This window comes from Hyperoodon ampullatus, assembly GCF_949752795.1.
Source record: "Hyperoodon ampullatus genome assembly, chromosome: 13".
NCBI classification, from domain to species: domain Eukaryota; kingdom Metazoa; phylum Chordata; class Mammalia; order Artiodactyla; family Ziphiidae; genus Hyperoodon; species Hyperoodon ampullatus.
The window spans coordinates 5,730,114-5,751,228 of NC_136926.1; the positions used below are offsets into that span (position 1 = coordinate 5,730,114).

The following is a 21,115-nucleotide window of genomic DNA, read 5'->3' on the forward strand; positions in this document are numbered from 1 at the left end:
CACAGGGTTGTCACAAACCTTCAACTGGTAAAAAAAAAAAAAAAAAAAAAAAAACCAAAACACAATATCTGCGAAACACAATAAAGCAAAGTGCAATAAAATGAGGTCTGCCTGTACACAAAGGTAACAGGCCCGGTTTAAAAACACTCAGCTGTCCAGCCTCCCCCGCAGGGAGAGGTGGCCTGCGGCCAGTTCTGGCCTCTGAGGCATAAGCAGGTGTGCACTGGGTGGGCTTTCCAGAAAAGCCATTGTTTTGCTGATACAAACGGGGCATGCTGAGGAGGGAGAGGCTCTTTGCTTCTCACCCGGCCCTGGTCACGTCCTCCTTCCTGCCTGGGACGCGGGCGGGGTGCTGGAGGTGAGCAGCCCCACGCGAGCACGGCGGAGCCCAGGGCACAGGAGGAGCCAGGCACCTATCGCCCCTACACCCGCCCTACAGCGGCCTCTAACCTGCCGTGACGTGAGAAAAATGAGCCCTGCCAGGGGGCAGCCCAGATGCTGCAACACAGAGCCAGGCACAACCCAAGGGGCACCCAGCTCCTGCAATGATGAGAAAGTGCTGTCCAGAACCCCGGTGGCTCTGAGCCCTGGGGGAGCCCAGGGTGAGGAAAGTCCTCATCCTCTGGGGGGTGGCTTCACACTGAGAAGCGCTCTGGGGCCATTCGGTCACCAGGCACGGCCGCTAACTAGCAGGGACCCAGGACATGCCCCCGCCACCTGGGCCAAACATCTCCCAGTGGGTTGCAGCTCCTGGCTGGCCCATCAACACCAGCTTTAGGCCCTCAGATCCAGCCCCGGCTTCAGAGAAAACACGCAGCATGCCACTCGCACGGGTGTGTGCACATATACGTATATGCTTACTGTATTAAATGCCTCATAGCACCTGCCCCGTTTTTTTTTATGAAGTTTGAAATAGTTTATTAAACATTGTGTGTCTGCCTTTAAGTTGGCAGAGACCTATCCAATCTCTTACAATACCCAGTTTATACTTGACATTCACACTTGACAAGAAACAATCCATCGTTTAGCCATGACAGACATTGCTGGCCAATCCTGATGCATTTTTTTTCAGCTGAGATTTGGCTTCAGAGTCCTTCTGAATGGGACACTCTGCCTATCACCAGTTTATCAGAGCTGCCACCTGAGGGGAAACCTTTTTACTATCCCGGGATAGAATCACTTTTCCTGACTTTACTCTGCATTTAAAATGTGGTCATAAATTAACTCCAGTAAACTCAGTGCTACCCCTTTTCTATAATCCACGAGAAAAAGGGTTCAAGAAAGTTTTTCACTGTACTCGGTTTCAAAAAAATACAAAAATGAACATTACGATGACAGGAGTGTGTTAAGAGGCTGAACTGAACAGTACATTCAAAAGTACATACAGCTGCTGGAGACAAGCTTTTGACGTGCAGGTCCCGGCCCCCTGTGCAGTGAGGCCACGTCCCCTGAGGCCCAGCGGCTCTGCCTCAGCAGGACCCGTGGCCTGGGGGCTCGTCCACATCCCTGAGTGACACTCCCCACGGCGTGGACATCACCCACGCCTTCAAACACCCACACACCATACACTTAATTAACATTAAAAAATTTTCAAACCACTCAAAGCCCGTGAAATTAAGAGATCCCATTAAAACGTGAAACCCACTCATTCTCCAAAGGGAACTGGAACTCTATCTGCTGGGGAGCACCGGTGGCTGGGTGTGACACACGGTTCCCCCAGGAGCTGCCCAGATTCCGCCCGTGACAGACAGACAGCAGGAGAACAGTCGGCCCGGGGTCCTGAGAATCTGCCGTGAGATGCTGTAAAGTCACCCTGGGACGGGCCCCGTGACAGGTAATGTGCCACAGCAGACAGAAAGGCCCTGAAGGGTGGCGGCCAGAGCCAGGAGACCAAAACAAAGGGAAGAAAGAGATGTGGGCCTTAAGAGAGGGAAATGGAACCACAGTACAAGGCTGCAGGCCGGTCACTGCCCTGGGGTGAGCCGTCACCAGGATGCCTGCGGGCCCTGGATGGGGACCAGGCATCGGCCATGCCGGTGCACGCACAGGAGACCCCAGCTCCTCCCTGCGAGTGTGCAAAGACATACACTCTCCAGACCGCCACACACACGCCCCTGAAGGTCAGGGTCCCCCTGCGGCGGGTGGAAGACTCAGGGACCCAGCAGATGGAACTGCAGAACACAGCATCGCTCTTCCCCAGGCCTACGGACTTGGTGCAAACTCCTTCTCGAAGAGCCGTAGGTTTCTAAGTCATTTCTTTCTTTTTTTTTTAATTAATTAATTTATTTATTCATTTATTTATTTTTGGCTGCATTGGGTCTTCGTTGCTGCACCCGGGCTTTCTCTAGTTGCGGCGAGCGGGCTTCTCATTGCGGTGGCTTCTCTCGTTGCAGAGCACGGGGTCTAGAGCGCAGGCTTCAGTAGTTGTGGCGCACGGGCTTCGTTGCTCCGCGGCATGTGGGATCCTCCCGGACCGGGGCACGAACCCGTGTCCCCTGCACTGGCAGGAGGATTGCTAAGCACTGCGCCACCAGGGAAGCCCCTCTGAGTAACTTCTTGAATGCAAAGTGACAGTACAGACGTGTGTGGCTCAGGGACGTGCCAGCTGGCCTGGCTCAGAAGTCCTGCAGCTCGGGGACGTCCCGGTACAAATCCAGGGTCTCGGGGTTCGAGAAGGTTCTGCAGTGCTCCACGGTTTTCCCAGCGATGATCTGCTTCACGGCCATTTCCACTTTCTTGCCGTTGCGGGTGTACTGCCGGGGGAGGGGAGGAAGCAGACAGAAAGAGCGTTTAGACCCGAAGGGGAAAGAAGTCCCTCAGCTCTGACATCTGGGCACATCCAAGCCGAAACGACCATTGTGACCCGGGGCGACGAGAGCGAGCGATGCTCGGTGGGTGACCGTGAGCAAGTTCCTTAACCTGGGTTTGTCCCCTGGAACATCAACTGGGGCCCAGAGCACCACCCCGAGGCTGTGGGCAAGCTGATGACTTAAGGCGCACACAGCTCTCAGACGTGCCTCGCTGTTACACTGCCTCTTTCTTACTTACATTTACTTTCTTACACTGTATTATATTAGAAAGGCTAGCTTATTTCAGGAGTGGGCTGGCTTCCTGTGACTGTCCCTGACCACCGGAAAGTGAGCTTCGTCCAAGAGCCTCGCCAAACTTCCGGCAAATCTTCCCCCAGAACCGTCATCCGAATGAGATGGGGCACTGCTTTTCCCATAGTCGGACTCTGTCCAAATGCTCAAAGGCCCCTCTAAAATTCGTAGCACGCGTTTCATCTTTAACCCCAATGGTCACTTGGCGGCTGTGCTGGCGTGTTTAGGGACCAGGAAAATTCTGGAACAAACAGAGAGCCCTTTAAGAAAGCCGCCGGTGCCCTGACCTCTCCTCGCACTGGCACTTTTTTTTTTGACCCTGAGATGTAATTAAAATTCATTCGTTGAAAACCTCGGTCTACGTGTGAACTAATTAAGGATCTGAGCACTGGCTTCTGAGGGACCACCTGTCACTGGGGTGTCTCGGCCCCTCTCGCCTTGAAATGCAAGCGTCTCGCGTGCTTTCTGTGCCTTAAAGCCCCAAGAACAGCCTGCATCAGCTGACGAAACAAGCAAGGCGTCGTTTTAGGAGAAATCCTTCTCCTGCTTCCTGGTGAGAAGGGCTGGGGTGGAGCAGAAGGTCCCTGGACTCCTGCTCGGCCCCCTCCCTACCCCCCGACCCGAGAGATAAGGCACAGCCTCCCGTCAGGATGGGCCAGCACGTCAGCTGTGACGGGTGACGAAGACCTGCTGAGATCAGGGCACTCGTGGCCGCCGGGTCCTCCAGCCTGGCAGGGCCTCAGATGCCCGTTCGTGTTCCCCTTGGTGTGACCAGACCACCGGCCGTGACCTTGGCCGTGTCCAGCCCCGAGTCCCTGTGGCTGGGCCGGACCCCCACCCCACCCCCAGCCTGGTGGCACAGGGCGAATCCTCTCCGAAGCGCTCCATTAGTTCGGACCACAGGGATCTGAGAACACGAGGGTGCTTGAAAAAGCCCCAGGGACCCTCGAAACGACTTCACAGGCCAAGCGGACGGAGGAGAGAGCTGAACTGTGTGCCTGGAAGTCAGGGGACGAGAGCCAGGCTGAGGGCGGAAAGAAAGACAGGCTGGGATGTTCCTCACCTTCCAGCAAACCGCTCCACTCTTCTTTTGAGCAGATACAGTTTGCGAATCACCATTTCGGCAGCAAAGGACACAGATTCGTTCTATCAAAGGACTATCACATTCTAGTTCCCCAAACTGTTCCACATCCAGACAGAACTGATCCACTGAAGGGAAGCCTAAGAACCTCACCAGGGAAAAGGCAGTGAGTGTCACTGACTCAAGAAGTCCCTTCTCTCCCTGAGAGCCACTGAAGAGAACTTCAAGAGAACTCCCAGGCCGCGAGGCCCTTCCTACGCATAACCAAAGTGGAAAGGAAACGTGTGGACGGTATAAAAAGCCCTGGTTCTAACTGCACCTCACGTGCCCGCCCCTGCTCGGGGAGCGACATCCAGACTCTCCTTCCCCTGGTGGCCCAGTTAACCCGTTCCCGTCCCCGCCTCTGTGAATGGCTACTCTGCAGGCTTGGCTCGGCTGTGCACTGACACTGCTGTGTGCACACACACGTGTATACACGGAGGCCTTCTCGGCTGACAGAGGCCTTCGTTTTGGAAGCGACACAAGTTAAAGCCGTGATCCGATCTGAGTGCACCTCCTCCCCCACTGAGAACCTAAACAAAGTATTGGCGGGGGGCAGCTTTCTGGAGCTGTGCCTCTAAATAGATTCAAATCTTCTTTCTGCAGGCAGAACTTAAAATTAAAAGGTAACAGCAACGGCACCCCAGCGACTCTTTAAAAAGTTAAAATTAATTTTTGCGTTAATAATTTGAGCACACGCTAAAACCACACAGGGGAAAAGCCAGTCGGACATGCCAGGCTGGGCCTGCTTGCCCTCTGAAGACCGGTATTTAGCAGAAGTCGCTTTACATGCAATTTAGGAAGAGTTAAAAAAAAAAAAAAAGAAAAAGAGAGAGGGAGATGGCAGAAAAGAAAACAGGATGGGGTTGCCAGGCAACGGGGACCAACTATATATAAAGCATGAGCAAGCGTCTAGATGAGAGCTCCGGAAGCATGCGGGCTCTTGGCCGTACCGGGATGCCCTGGGTCTCCAGGATGAGGCTGGGCACGTGCCGGGCGGACAGGCCCAGGCGGATGGCGTTGCAGATCCTCTTCACCAGGTCGGGCTGGAAGGTGTGGCCGGAAGCCATCTTCAGGAAGAGGATCACCCTCTCCTGCCCGTCCTTGTTGTACTGGGGGACACACAGGCTGTCCAGGACCTCCTTGAAGGCCTCCACTGCGGAGACAGGGCCAGGGCCTCGCTCTCACACCATCCCACCTTGATGGGGACTGCCGTGGCTCCCCTGGCCCCCCCTGGCAAGAGCCCCGGGGAACAGGCAGGACACCCATCACCAGCAGAGTCAGAGAGCTGTAGCTTGCGCTGGAAGGGCTGACGTCTCACAAGGAGCCGGGCACCCGCCTTACTTACTCAATTACAAATTTAAAAATAAGAAAAGGAATCAAGTGCCGCGGTGAGGGTACTCCACTGGTGGAAGAAAGGCTGGAATCACATGGATCAAGATTCCACCCTGATTACACAACCCTGACATGACTTTGGGACTCTGTCATCCGCATGAGGCCGCCTCCCTAGGAAGCTGACTTCGTGGCCCCAGTGGGACATTTTGAAGGCTCACAGGTGACTCTACTGTGCGCCCATAAGGCCCACTGTCTTATTTGGCGTCCTGGATGGTGCTGTGTGCCTGTCAGCAATCATACAACCTCTCTGTGTGTCTTTCTTCACCCATAAAGAGTAGACACAGCTGACCAACCTGACGGAGCTCACCGTGAGGATGAGATGGAATGGAATGGGGACGGGCCACGGGACCTTAAGAATCCTGTCCTGAGGTTTTCTGAGCTACAAGCAGTGTGGACGAGGCATATTCTAGAAAGAAGGACACCCTCATACATGTCTATTCTCATGCCCGGAGGCAAAGGGGCAAGAGTTATGCCAAAAGGTGGGATCTTTGGGAATCAGGTTCCCGCTGAGACACTCCTTGCGTCGCTCCTGGATGACCTGAGAATAATGCCAGGCCAGAGGGGAATGCTCACCGATGTTATAGATTTCCGAGCTGCCGAATCGCACTCCGTTGGGGTTGAGTGTGCTGTCGCTGGAGAGAGAGACGAGGTCGTGGACACGTGGCAGCTCCAGAGTGAGGCCCACCGCAGGGGCCCCAGGGACAGTCACCCCCTTTCCACGACAACGTGCCGTCAGTACTGGCGCCTCCCCAGCTCCTAATCCCAACCACCCCCTTTCTCCCTCTAAACTCAAAGCTATCAAGGGGGTCCCTTGTGTGGGGACATCGGCCACCTCCCTGCCCCTCCCCCCCACAGGTGCCCCCTCCCGGGTGCGGGCACCCCTACCCCCTTCACTCCGGGAAGGGCCGTAGCGATGGCAGACAAGACATGGGGGACACATCGGCCACAGGCCTCCCACCCCAAAGCCCCCCGACCCACCACTGCAGGGCCCAGAAATTGGGTCAGGCCCAGACCCACCCCTGGGAAGCTGAGACAGGAACAAGCCAGGAAGGGCCCCAAATGGGGCAGCCAACCCACCCCGCAGGCCGAGCAGATGGAAGGGTCCAGGACACGGGAAGCGCCCCCTTCTTCCTGCCCAGATGCCTCGGGAAGCGGGGCCCCAGGGAAGAGAAGCCAAGTCCGCAGCCCTCACCTTCGGCCCAGCATGACGACGCCCCTGGTCTTGGGGTTGATTCTGCAGTAGTCGCCGTGCACCCAGACACCTGCCGGGGGGGCGCAGAGGGACTCGGTCACCCCAAGGGGACAGGATCCTGACCGGCTGCCTGGACAGACGCCCTCGGAAGGCATGACACCAACGTAACTCTCGTCAACAGACACACCCGGGGCCCAGAAGCAGGTATGATGTGGGGCTGGGGGCGGAAGTGAAGCGGACAGCTCCCACCCCCAAGGGCACGCCCTCTAGTGGGGTCCGCCCCACACCCAGGTCTGAGACGCGGCAGCGCGCAAGAAACGCCTCTCCCGCAGGTACCAACGAGGGCTGCGGGAATTCACGGGGCCTGAGAGCAACCCCAGCAGTGAGGATGGGAACGGGGGACTGGGGAGATCAATGGAGCTTGGAGGGGGGGCCTCTGAATGGAGGGTGGGAAAGTACAAGCCCCGCCCTGGGAAGAGAGGGTGGTCTGGGTTGGCTGAGGGAGCAGGTCTGGAGGGGTTGGGGTCTACCTTGTAACAGAATAAACAGAAGGAGCATGACCAGGTGGGAGGCTACTGCAACAGTCCCAGTAGCCTAAGCCTGAACTAAGGCACCAGCCACGGGGACAGAGGCTTAACGAGCAGGTAAAACCCAGGGCACGTGGAGGGCGGAGAAAGAGGGAAAAATCAGGTGACACTGACACCGTGTGCCCTGAGCCACCCCGACGTGGCCCGCAGCGCGCAGCCGGGCCCTTGGGCTGGTGACATTCATGGGGAGGCCCCCGTCCTGGATGCAGCAAAGCAGCAGATCCAGGGGATCAGGCCCCAGCTTTGGACACATCCTCCACCCCACGCGGAGCAGCAGAGAGAAGCCACGCCTCACAGGGGAACTGCCGGGAGGCCTCCTCCCTTGGCGGGTCCCACAAATAGAGGAGGCGCCCGGTGGGGGAGGGAGCAGTCAAGAGCACAGCTCTGCCGGCTCTGCGCAACTCGGAACTCATTTGCCTGGCCTCCTGGAATAAGCCCCAGAGCCCCTGCGACCCAGCGAGGGGAAAATGGCAGACCAAGCCAGCACAGGGTCCTCACGGACGCCATCTCTTCCTCCCCAGTTCTTGACACACGTTCCAACTGTGAGAGCTAATAACCCAGTCGGCCGGTGACTCTGAGCGGCTACCCCTCCAATGACTACATACTCCGTTGAGGCCCTCATCCCAACAAGTGGCTACAAGCCACGACCGAGGCTTCTCCAGAGATGAAGCCCAGGTCCCCCGCCTGCAGAAAGCGTGCAGTGCTTGGGAGGCCATGGAAGAGAAGGAAAGGCCTCATGAGCTCATTTATTCTGAGCAAAGAGGACGGGAGGCCTCGAGGGCCTTCCTCCCTCCTCCCCAAGCTAAAAAATAAAACCTTTTCTTTTTTTTCCCCACTAGGTATTTTATTCTTTTTGATGCAGCTTTAAAGGAATTGTTTTCTTGCTTCCTCTTTCTGATGGTTCATTAGTGTACAGGAAAACAACACATTTCTGTATCTTAATCTTGTGTCCTACAACTTTACTAAATTCATGTATTAGTTCCAATAGCTTTCGGGTGGAGACTTTAGGGTTTTCTATATATAGCATCATGTCACCTGCAAACAGTGACAGTTTTACTTCTTCCCTTCCAATATGGATGCATCTTATTTCTTTTTCTTGTCTGATTGCTGTGGCTGAAACCTCTCCTTTCTAATTGGATATTTAAAGGGTTCCCCTACACAAACGGGTGGAAAAGTCATTCCTAGGCTTGCAAATGACATGCCAAAGTTTTACAGAAGCACATGTGTATGGCTACTCAGAAAACCAGGCTTATAAATGGTGGTCCCAGGAGACAGCAAGCTGCAGACAAAGCAGCAGGGCCTGTCCCACCCACCTCCTGGGAATCCTTTTTCATTTTGGAACTTGGGTGCCAAGATCGACACACAGTCTGGCTTATATGGAGTCAGACCTCCCATGAGTCTGATCCTTACTGAAGCCCTGGAAATGCAAAGAAAAAGGAAGATGCAAATCTCCCGGAAGAAGTTTTCATTTGTGAAAATGAAATGACATGCTTCAACCTCTTGCAAAACCAAAGCTGAGGGGATGAATCCACAAGTGGCTGGAGGCTCTGCTGCCCAGTTGCCACGTCAGAGAAATTAAGGGTTTCCTTCTAGGTTTCCATGCCCCTGGGCCTGCAGTTCAAACTCTCTTGTTTTCATGGCAGGTGATTTTGCTTCACTCTGATTCTCCTCCTGCTCTCCCATTTCAGTGATGGGACCCGTGAACAAATAACACCAGGATGGATGGGCAAACCCAGCCTTTCTCCTGCTTTTAATTCCTGGAGGTCTACTGCCTGAAATCTTTTTAGAGTGAGCATGTATACCTGTACATTAAAAAAAAAAAAAAAAGATGGCCCAGCTTTCCATGTACATAAATGTAAATATAAATAAGCAACACATTGCACATACACGCTTCTCTTATTAAAGGACCTATGACCACTGGACCTGTTTTGCTAACGAGGGCCAATGGAAGCTTTGGCTGCTCCATCTCATCAAGCTCAAAATCTTGATGGCGCATGGGCAGGCCTGGTCTCCTGTTTGGAATGTATCATCTTCAGTCACCTGTACCCATCATACTTCCATTTTTGCCTTGACTACCAGGAAACTCAGAGCTGAAATCACGGCTTTGAAGAATCAGAATGATCTAAATCTTCCTAAAGTCTGCTTTTAATTTCCTTTTAAATTTTTATTAGGTTTTTAAAAATAATTAAAAGTCACAAAGAAAATCAAAATGGCTCATATCATTCACACACATACATGCATACATTTCCTTTTAAAAACTCACAGAGAAGGGATACAATGCCCTCGGTTCTGAACTCCTAGTTGTCACTTAATAAATTCTTGGATACTTTTCCATATCGGCACCTTGTCAGTTTACATTTTCACCTGGCCTGGTTTTTCAGGGTAGTGATGTCTGTAAGTCGGATGCCTGTTGCAGAAAGGAAGACCTTGCTTCCTGTTGTTGTTTTCTTTTATCATCGAGCCATGTCCTGTACAGTCCAAGAATCTCTCAGTGCTGGGCCTGGAGAATTTCAGCCTGTGTCCACACTGACCATGACCAACAGCTTCAGATCCCATTATCTCATCTGCCCTTATTTCTCCGTATTTATTCGTATGTCACACCTACTTCCAGAAAGTACTTGAGGAAGCTACCTATTAAGCCAACTATATGATGGGATTATTGAAAGAATCAGAAACTCTGCACTGGAGTGAGAGGACTGCTACAACAAAGCAATGATGGCAGCTCTGAGTTTCCTGGCAGCCAAGGCAAAAATGGAAAATATAACAGGTCACCAAGTATTTGTTTTCTCCAAGAAGGAATATCAGAGCTTTGGAAATAAAGACTTTTTCTGAAATTAATCCTGAGAGACATTTATCATGCGAACCCTTGCATATATAACAAAAAGTGACAGAAAAGAGTTTTCAAAGAGATGTCATTTCTTAGATGGATCTTCAAGCTGAGGTTCTAATCCCTTCCTTGGACAGGAGCCCCGACTCCTCTTCAAGGTCATTTGAGGAACCTCTCTCTCTCTCTAGTCCGCTTTAGTCTGTCTGAACAGCTACACACTGGCAGGACCCAAGGTGGGGCTTAAATGCAGCAGGCATCCAACGGAGGCCAGGCCACATGGCAGGGAGGGATGCTCCCGCTACCCTCATATGCGACGTGCTATGCCAGGTACGATGGCTTTTACGTGGGACATTACACGGGAACACGCAAGGCCGAGTAGAGAAACGGGACGGACCCGTGGCATCTTCTACCCCCGATGGCCACCTGCCACTTTCTGATTCACCACATGTGGTTTATGCAAAACAGAATTACCTTTCTAGAGGTTGAAGAGAGCAAGTACTTAGGTGTAAATAACTCTGGAGCAGAAGGCTTGCGACATTATGAAACACAGCTGCAATCACTCGAGGCTGCTTATGAAATAAGGTAAGGGGGCAGGAATCAGAGCTTTAAATAAAGAGACTTTCCAGCTCTGGGGCAAGACACCACTCCGAAGATGAACGGAGGGTGGCAGCCTGAGTGAGGGATGGCCTGGAATCAATCATCCCGCTGCAAAAGCTCTCTTCTCCCATCACCTCCACGAGGACTGGATGATGGGGTGTGAGACAGGGGAGACCCCAGCCAGACACCTCTCGCACACGCATCTCTCCCCGACAGGCAGACGAGCCTGGGTAAGCGAGCGGGCCTCCCGCCCCTACGCAGGCAAACCAGTGGGTCGTGCCGGTGGCCAGGAGCAGGCCTCCGGGCCAAGGGGCTCAGGGCACAGAGGGTGGTTAACAGTCATCTAAACCCAGATTAGGGTTTCGTAAGATGGCTTCAAGCTGACAGTGACAAGATACTGATCAAAAATTCATCATCGCGGGCTTCCCTGGTGGCGCAGTGGTTAAGAGTCCACCTGCCGATGCAGGGGACACAGGTTCGTGCCCCGGTCCGGGAAGATCCCACATGCCGTGGAGCGGCTGGGCCCGTGAGCCATGGCCGCTGAGCCTGCGCATCCAGAGCCTGTGCTCCGCAACGGGAGAGGCCACAGCAGTGAGAGGCCCGCGTACCGCAAAAAAAAAAAAAAAAAAAAAATTCATCATCGCCCCTCTGGCGGAATGAGCTGCGAGCAGCCTCACCGGGCTTCGGGGCGGAGGGGGGCGGCAGCGGGCAGGCGCATCCAGAATTAGACACCGAAGGCCCCGCCCGGGCGGGAGTCTGGGCAGCTCCACCTGCATCCCGACCCACCTGGGAATTTGGAGAAATACGCCTTCCGGTACTTGCTCCCGTTCTCGTCGTTCCAGAAGTGCGTGGGCTGACAGGGGAGTGGCTTGGTACACACCAGTTCACCGCTCTCCCCCCAGACTGCCTTTCCTGGCCGGGGAGGAATGAAAGCTAAACTGAGCACACGCCACAGCCAAACGCCCCGGCTCTCTTTCTCTCCTTCTCTCTTTTTTTAAGCTATGAGCTATCCCAGAGTATTTCAGACATATCCAAAGCCATGCAGCCGGCCCCACCCACATGCCCATCAGCCCGGCGTTACCGAAAGCCACGCTAACGTTCCCCACCACACTCCCCCCGCTCTCGCTCTTGGCTTCAATCCTGTACCGTTCCCTTATGTGGATTAATAATTTTACCACATCTACGTGCACCTGAATAACATGTCATTTTGCGTGTTTCTGAACGCTGCACAAATGGTATCGCGCTGCCCCTTGGGTCCTGCACCTTGCTCTGGGTCCTCATCAGGGTCAGGGCACGAGGCTGCTGAGGCAGTGGGGTGGCCTCAGCAGCGTCCCCAAAGTTTGCATGCCTGCCTGGTGTTCCAAGCACGTGGCCCTCCGTCTGTGCTGCAGGCCAACACCTACTCCTCAGCCGGACGGGCTGCAGGAGGCCGGGGAGCGCGGCGGGTGTTCAGCCAGGCTCGGGGGCCATCAGTCTGTGAGCAGTGGCAGGGGCCGGCCCCTCAGACGGGGCGGTTTTGGAGAACTGGCCCCAAGCAAAGTTACACATCCAAGCGTATCTAAGTTACCACTCACACCTCGTCCCAGAGAGAGAAAGGGTTTGGAGCCGTCACCTTCCTCGTTCCACACCTCCACGGCCATGCCCAGGTTCCGGGCCTGAATCTCCCCTCTGTACACAGGAATGGAAGGATTCTGGCCCACGAAGCAAGATATGATGTCGGTGCCACCTGCAAACAAAAGGAGATTCAAGATTCGGAAGACCGGGACTTCCCCAGCGGTCCAGTGGTTAGGGCTCCGGGCTTTCACTGCCGAGGGCCTGGGTTCGATCCCTGGTTGGGGAAGTAGGATCCCACAAGCCACACAGCACGGCCAAAAAAAAAAAAAAATTTCAGAAGACTGAGACAAACTGTCCATGTTTTTTATTAATGAACAATAAAGGAGAAAGACCCCGGAGGACAAATATATACTACTCTTTCTCCAGATAAATACTGAAAAACTCCCAGAGAGCTGAGCTTCTCTTCAGGGAGGGAGCGGGGAGGTGACTTAGAAACTGGACTGAACCTCCCGTGTCCGGGTGATTTATCGTTTTGACCAGGGCTACGTGCTGAAGGAGAAACCAAATAAATGACCGCTTGTGGTCGCACGGAAATCCTAGACTCAGGTTCACGAAAGTGGAAGCTTCGCCCCATCAGACCTGTCTGCAGGAACTGCCGCGGCAGACGGGTCACGTGCAGAGTCTCTTTGCTGTGGTTTCTGTTCACTTAATCATCGGAGAAGCAGAAACCCTGTGGTCCCTGGAGTGCGCGTCTCCCGCACGAGAGCACGTGCTGGATGCGAAACACTCCGTTTCAGGGAGGGGCTCGAAAGAGAGTCGGACCCCGGGTGCCATCAAGAGGGAGTGGCATTAACGCCTGGACCAGGGCCCAGCCGGTGACAACTGCCCCCTCACACGTGCCCGCGGTGCGGGATGCTCTGTGGGCACAGGGACACGCACGGGGCCCACTGGGGCACACAGCAGCTGGAGACGGCAGCCCAGGGAGGAAAGTGAGGGGAGGCCGTGGGCAGGGGGCATACACGGAGCCCCGACTTGGTCCCTTCCTAGACTCGGCGATCCGGACACTGGTGTCCGTGCTCCCCTTTAAACCTGTTTGTCCACCTAAAAAGACAGCCTTGTGATTTAAGAAGTGTCTTCTCTCCCCGATCACGCTCTGCGTATATGAACGGGGTGGGGCAGGGCGATCGAAACCCACATAAAGTGTTTCGATGCTTCAACACCTGGCAGGATTAATTCCGGGCGGAATCGAAGCGTGCGGACCTGCCTCCCTCCTCCAGACACCTCGAGGTACCGGCTGGCACGTCCCATGAAGACGGGAGAGTCGCGTTCACGGCCGTGACCAGCAAGCTCGGGGCAGTCTCGCGCCCCAAGGAAGCACAGTGCTGGGAGCAGAAGTGCTGCTTCTGGGTTGGAGCTGGGGCGCTCGGGACAGCGGCAGGTGGACAGGCCGAGAGCCTAACACTCGTGGCTGCCCCGAGATGGGCTGGGCTGGCCAGCAGAGAGCCCCACACCCATCTGACCGCAGCACCCCTGCCCACCAGGTGGGCTCTGGGGAGGACCAGGGGATGCGCTGGGCGGGTGGGAAGCTCGGCTCTGAGGCGGCAGGACCGGGTTTGAACCCCACTCTGCACCCAGCTAGTGGGTGGCCTCAGGCCAGTCACTTGGCACGTGCGAACCTTGTTTTCTCTTTTGTAAAGAAAATAGAATCTACCAGGATGAGTTGTTTAGGATCTAAGGTTATGATCAGCGTGCAGTGTGTATGTATGTTCTCCACGCCCGGCAAAGGTTCAGGAATGGCTGACTCAGTGTTTGTAGCCTCTCCCTAGAACATAACTACCGAGAATAAGGAACATCGACTGTGCAAACGTGCATGCCCTGCTGACTGTTCACGCAGATAAATTCAAGCCGGTGGACTTGCTGGGTCACAGGGGAAGCACGCTTAAGGGCCAAGCCTGGTCCCCGAGTCCTCTGGTTCTTCCAGAACCTTCTCCACGGCACAGGCACATGGCGGGGGCCGTACCTGAGATGGAGCCCAGGAGGACGCTGCTCTTGATGCATCTGTAGACATAGTCGTAGCTCTGGGCTTTCAGTGGTGAGCCGGTGGACAGGATCGTGTGCAGCGTCTGGAGACTGTGAGTTTCCACTAGAGCCAGAATCACTGAGAGATTAGAGCCAAACCCGACACCCTCTGCCTGGCTTGCAGGAACCAGGTAACAGAGTGGATCTGATTTCCGCGGCTGGCGAGACAGGGAATGGACGGCCTGGGAGGCACGCTTACCTGGCTTCACGTCTTTCTCTTCCAGCACTGACAGCCACTTCGCACCCGTTCCAAGGATGGTGATGCTGAAGTTAAGAAGACACCAGAAACTCGTCAAGGCTCCTGCATAGTCCAGGCACCAAAGCTTTCTCAAAGGAGTGACCCATTTCGGACAAGATGGCAAAATCCAAGACACGTCATTTCTCTGGGTTGAATGAATGCTTAATATGTAGTTGAAAGCCAGTTCCAACACCTGCGTTACTCTGAGGCCAGCACTGACACGTCTGCAGGGCACCCGGGCTCCCTTTAACCTTTGACTCTACTTAAAACAACTGTCTGCACATAAACCCACCATCTTCCCAACTGCAGGATGTTTTCTCTCACGGGGGCCAAAGGAGGCCACAGAATCAAGACCCCGCAAATTCTGAGCGCTCGCGATCGTTTTCCAGTGGAGTGGAGAGGGCCGTGGGAGCTTCTGTCAGGACAGGGGCCATGCCTGGAATTCCTGACCCATCCCCCTTTTTAAATAAGCTCACATTTTTATGAAACTTAGGAAACCACTCTTCTCTTTTTGAACGTTTACAATCTAGTCCTTTGTCCCCGAGTTTGCACTGAGAACAACACGTTATGCTGAGTATAAATCACTGTGTTTTCAAGGGGAGAGTGTTACTTCATGTTCTGTTTCCTTCCACGAAAGCTCTACCTGCCTAACTAATGGCTGTTTTCCCCTGGGGGCTGAAGGAGGCCATAAAATCCAGGTCCCTCCTCCCCGCTCTGGGCGGCAAAACCCATCCCTTCGCACCTGGCTAGCGAGATTCACTCCCGGGAGACAGCCATGTGCTGTCTGATGCTTGACGGAGCTCAGAGGCACAGACACACAGAACCAGGGCCGGCTGGGCTGGGAGGGGCAGGATCCACGGCTCAGAACTACTGTCTTTCCCGCCTCCTGTGCCTTTCTTCTCTTCACTTCTCCGGGACACCCTGCCACCACTAAAACCGCAGACGCCTCCTGGGTCGCTGTGTCCTGGTGAAGGCTGTTTTGGGAGCTGGGAGGTCGTGGGGATCAGGAAACGTACACAAGCCCCCTCCTCACTTACTCCATAAACTCAGGTAGTCTGATTAGCTAATTCCAGATCACCTCTGAGAATTAAGGCGTCACCCGTATTTCAACAGGAGACCAGGGACCCATCACACGCTGACAGACAGCAGTGACGGCCTCAGCCACAGGTACACAGACCTCCAGCCACCAACCACACAGAGCAGCATGCGGATTTCCGCTCATCCCCCATCCGCCCCCGCTCCCCAAGTCGCAGGTGTCTGTCTGCAAACCGTGCCCTCAGCGATGTGTAAAGACTGCCACGGCGTCCCCGGGGCTGGGCCCCAGGCCTGCTTGTGTGAAGGAACGGCCAGGCCTCCCCGTCTGTCTCCAGGGCTTGGGGAAGGCGGTTTATAAAACACAGAGCTCATGAAGCGCGGGCGCCCGTGCCTGTGTGCTCAGCGCTGTGTGTTTTTCGCGAGTGCTGCTGGGAAGCACCCCACAAAGAACGAGGCAGCTCCCCGGCTTGCCCCAGCCCGGAGCCCTGCAAGGAGCTGCCTGCAGACGCAGCTCCTCCAAGGCTCCGCCAGCCTGAGCCCCGGTCTCCCCGGTCTGCCCTCGACCCCGCAGTTCACGGGGGGATCGTGTAGCGCCACCAAGTTCAACGCCCCAAAGGGGTGTCACGTCACGCGGAAGACACCCGTCCTGCGGCACAGCCCCGAAATCCCTGGGGGACCCTGCCCTCCCCCCTCATCCGGCTCCACCGCCCGAATCGACTGCCCACATCCGGCCGCGAGGGCCTCCCCCCAATCTCGGTCCCCTCGGGGCCTCGGCACGCGCCGCTCCCCTGGCCTGGAACATGCGTCCCGCAGTCCTAAACGTGAACTGCCTGCCCAGTTGCAAACCTGGACGAAGACCCCAGAGCTCTGCCCCGACCCCAACCAGAATGTTCCCCGGCCCAGCCCTGGAGAGCCCAGCAACACACCCCAAACAAAGGGACAATCCGTCCTTTAACCTTGTTCATGTCTGCAAAAGAACTGCCCAGTTATGAAACGTGTTAGTAAGCCTGTGGGCTGACACGATGACAGTCAACGAAGATTTCGTCCCTAAGTGCATCAACGTTACTCTAAACATGAGAGGCCCTTAAATCGCACTGCGAGGCCCCTGCCCGCCCCGCCAGCGCTGAAGCGTCGCTCCTCCTGCCACGAACCCACAGGATTTTAGGTGAAAGCACGTCTGACTTGGTGTCACTTCAGCGTCGGGAGGTGGCAGAACTGGAGTGAAGGCGTCCCGCCCCGTCTGACCCGCCCCCTCTCCTGTCACCCGCGTGGGCGCCCCTCACAGGCCAGCGAGTGGCACCTGCCTCGCTGACCTCGGCAGACGAGCCCCCCCAGCCGGGTGAAGGGCCAGGCCCGAGGGGCCCTGAGGACGGCCAAGGCCACGGCTCAGCTGGCGTCCGGGGCACAGGCCAAACCGGGATGTAAGGCGGAGACCCAGCACGTGCGCTCTACACAGACCCAGACCACAGGGCTGCGAACGCACTCACACATGCACGCTTGCACACACACCTGCACACAGTCACATGCATGCACACACACACTCATCCACAGGCATGGGTGTTCTCACACCCACGTGTGCACATCCTCTCACACACCCACTTTCCTGTGCACATGTGTATGTGCACATGCATATACACATGTGCGCACACACACACCTGCACACATTCACAGACATGCTGCTCACAGTCTCGTGCACCTGTGCACATGCACACACACACTCACACGTTCACACTCAGGTACATATACACTCACACTTGTGCACGTACACACACTCAAAGCTGGGTCTGCCTGGGCCCTCCATCCTTCAACTCCGTTAGCGCTAAGCCCCGGGGATGTACCTTTCTCCCTCCATCCCTCCTCCCATGGCACAGGCATACACGTCCAGAGTGTCTCCTCCTGAGCGCGGCTCACAGGTACTCAGGGCAGAGATCTTCCCAGGGATTTGGTTAACCTTTCACTGGCAACAAGCTCATTAGGAAATAAATTTCTTCGCTAATACTGCGAGACAAATGTCAGGATTTAAATATCACCCGGGCCAAAGTTACACTTAAAATATTAATGCCCAAGGATTTAAGAACATTAGCGGTTCCTCCTGTTTCCCCAATGTAAATGGACTCAAAGGTAAAGTAATTAGAACATTTCAGAGCGAGGCTGACTTCTGGGCCACAGGAGCTCTGCCAGCTTCCGTGTTCTCGTTCCTGGAAGCACGATCATTAGGCCAACGGTGACCACCAGCCGCAGTGGCGAGAATGCATCAGCTGGCTATGATTAATTCCTCAGCAAAGAAAGTGCCAGTGGAACAGGGTCTTCTGACACTTTCTGGCAATGATGAGGAAGAGGGGCTGGGGGAGACGAGGGGCCACTTCCCCCTTCCCCTGACACTGCCCCTTAGCTGGCCGCTGCCCCTGTCATCAGGATGCCCGCTTGTCGTCTATGAACAGGACTGCAGGGAGGCAGGGATGCCCGTCTGCAGCACTGGCAGCGGGGCATCTGGAAGCACGCTGCTGAGTCTGGGGAGACCCTGGAGGCGCTGGCCAGCCCTGAGGGCTCGCAGAAAGGCGGGTGGGAAGGCCAAACGCTGGGAACGCCCCAGAAGCAGACCTGCCCTCCCCTGGATGAGCATCTCCACACCATCCCCCGAACAGGTATGTACGTTCAGCCTGGGTCATTCTCTATCACCCTTGCGGCCGTGGGCCCCGTGTGAAACAATGCTCTCATCAGCCCTCAGTCTGCCTCTCTTCTGGGTCGCTGCTCTGCAAGTTCTTAGAATCCAGAGTTACAAAAAAAAAGACCACGTTCCCTTTCCCGGTGCCCGAGGTTTCAGAGCTCACCCCTGGGCCTCGGGGGGCGGGGCAGCCCCCTCCTCACGACATGGATCTCTGTGGTCGGTTCCTGTCAGGGGCGCCCGCCCCTTCCCACCCTCCTTGACAGCTTCACCTACTCCTGGCACCTCCACACCCTCACACAGCCACCCCCGCCAAGAGGGGGACATCGAGGGTGGCAAAGCATTCCAGAGACAGCAGCCAGATCCTCAGAGCGGCCGCCCTGTGTCTGAGCATCCCAGGTACCTACCCGATCCTGTCGACCAGGTCCCAGAGCACATTGGGGGTGGGCACCAGCGGGGAGCCGTCGTATAGGACCACGGCCGCCCCCGTGGCGAGAGCAGACACCACCCAGTTCCACATCATCCAGCCGACCTGGAGCGGACGGAAGGGAACACGTGTCAACCCAGCGCCGGGCCGGCTCCCCTCGGCCCCGTCACGCAGCCTCTCGCATCCCTAGAAAACCCCCCGATGCTGAGCCAAAGTAGCCAAGAACTGCCCGGCCCACATGCACAACGCTCTGCCCAGCAATTCCCCGTCAACAGTTTATGGTAAGGGACTTCCCTGGTGGCGCAGAGGCTAAGAATCCGCCTGCCGATGCAGGGGACACGGGTTCAATCTCTGGTCTGGGAAGATCCCACGTGCCGCGGAGCAACTAAGCCCGTGCCCCACAATTACTGAGCCTGCACTCTAGAGCCCACGAGCCACAACTACTGAGCCTGCATGCCACAACTACTGAAGCCTGTGCGCCTAGAGCCCGTGCTTCGCAACAAGAGAAGCCACCGCAATGAGAAGCCCACGCACCGCAGCAAAGACTAGTCCCCGCTCGCGGCAACTAGAGAAAGCCCGCGCGCAGCAACGAAGACCCAACACAGCCAAAATTAAAATTAAAATTAAAAGAGTTTATGGCAGGGATCAATGCACACGTGTGCACTAAGACATGTCGGAGAATGTTTCCTGCAGCCTCACTGGTGACGACAAGGGACCGAAGGCAACAGAGGTGCCCGTTGCGTGGTCACGTGGTGCACACATGCAGGGAACCCTGGGCGCTGGAGCAGGCCACCCAGGTCAGACGTGGGAAACAGCGCCTGGCACCCAGCAAGCACTCAGGAGTCGGCCACTGTGCAGCCATCTAAAAGAACGAGGCCTGGCTTTGTGCAGAACAGTCTCGAAGACAGACCGTAAAGTGGCAGAGCCAGCCCGGCAGAGGGTGTGCAGCGCCCCATTCGTATACAGAACCCCCAGCCCCACCCCTGGGCCTGCAAAGGGGCCCGAGGGGCAGGGGAGTGAGCAGGGTGGACATGGCTGCCTCTGGGCCCTGGAAGATGCCAACCTCTCACCAAGTTCCCATGTGCTGCATGAAATGCTTACCACGTGCAAGTAGAGCATTTTTTTTCTTTTAATTAAAAAAAATTTCACAGCCAAAGAGTGTGCTCATAGCCTCACTGACAAGGGCACTCCCATCCACGCTGGGAGAATTTGTAGGCGATTCCGGCCTAAAGCAATATAAGCAACAGAACAAGGAAGCAGGAATCTCTGTCCAGAGGGCAAAACAACCCAATTCCATCCCGTAAGCAAGGACGGCAGGAGGATGCCCATCCATGAGCCTGGAGCAGATGCGGCCCAGTGTCCCGGGTCACCCGGTGTCCCCAGGTCAGAATCCTGCCATCGGGGACCAGGCGGCCACGTGAGGTGGCACCCAAGTGGCAGTTAAGAATCCCCAGACAGGTCACAACAGTGTGACGCGGGTAAGAGCACGATGACCAACCTACGCTCCCCCTTTGGCACCATGGAAACGGCAAAGGGAACCAGGGATCACACGAAAACCTCCATTTAGTTGAGTTGCCTTTTTTTTTTTTAAGGGTTTTAACATCCTAAGTTGAGTTTCTTCTAATAAGGAATCTTTTTTACTTTTCTTTTTTTTTGGCCTCACAGCACAGCTTGTGGGATCTTAGTTCCCCAACCAGGGATTGAACCCGGGCCCTCGGCTGTGAAGGTGTGGAGTCCTAACCACTGGACCGCCAGGGAGTTCCCAAGGAATTATTGTAATAGGCAGCAGTGGCCACCTCTCCCGGCCACCTCTCTGTTCAGCTGTTAAAGTGAGTCAGTAAGTGACAGCATAGGCCTGGCTGGGGCCGGCTGGGGGCACCCGAGGCTGCTGCTGGCACCTGGCAGCCTCCACCGAAAAATGCAACAGCCCCATCCTTCGTGGGCAGGATGTTTCCCAGAAAAGTGAACTGCTTCTGAGAGAACTGCTCTGGATCCTTGAGTCCTTCCCTTGTCCCCTTGGTGCAAACCCTGTGTTTCTGAATCACCGTGTCCCAGGGAGGCAGCTGAGTTGGAGGTCAGCGTAGCTGTAGCTGCCCTGGGGGTGGGGTTGTGCAATTCAAAACGCTGCTCCTAACGCCCCAGGGCTGGGCTTCCTGTGTGAAAAGGCCGGAGCCTGGCGGGGACCCAGCACCACTCACTGTTCCACGATGGGGGAGGGGGATGGAAGGAAAGCCTGCAGCTGAAAGAAACCCAAATCATTTGGCCCAAAGCCCTGGATTTACGGCTGGGCACCCGGGG

General features: G+C 55.6%; 1 protein-coding gene across 5 annotated transcripts in view; it reads right to left on the reverse strand.

Moving 5' to 3' along the window:
• Positions 1-1,925: 1,925 nt before the first annotated feature.
• The window catches only part of AACS (acetoacetyl-CoA synthetase), a gene marked incomplete at its 5' end in the record, with an annotated part of 50,295 nt that continues 31,105 nt past the window's right edge, over positions 1,926-21,115 (reverse strand). Inside the window, 9 exons of one of the 5 annotated variants that reach the window (XM_079717651.1) lie at positions 2,481-2,753; positions 5,175-5,377; positions 6,190-6,248; positions 6,809-6,878; positions 11,606-11,731; positions 12,432-12,545; positions 14,394-14,516; positions 14,652-14,716; positions 18,798-18,922. In XM_079717651.1, the coding sequence (XP_079573777.1) occupies positions 2,616-2,753; positions 5,175-5,377; positions 6,190-6,248; positions 6,809-6,878; positions 11,606-11,731; positions 12,432-12,545; positions 14,394-14,516; positions 14,652-14,716; positions 18,798-18,922 (1,023 nt within the window). In that variant the 3' untranslated portion in view covers positions 2,481-2,615. Of the gene's footprint in view, positions 2,754-5,174; positions 5,378-6,189; positions 6,249-6,808; positions 6,879-11,605; positions 11,732-12,431; positions 12,546-14,393; positions 14,517-14,651; positions 14,717-18,797; positions 18,923-21,115 lie in introns of all 5 variants that reach the window. The other 4 variants (XM_079717650.1, XM_079717653.1, XM_079717652.1 and 1 more) reach the window with 4 other exon arrangements.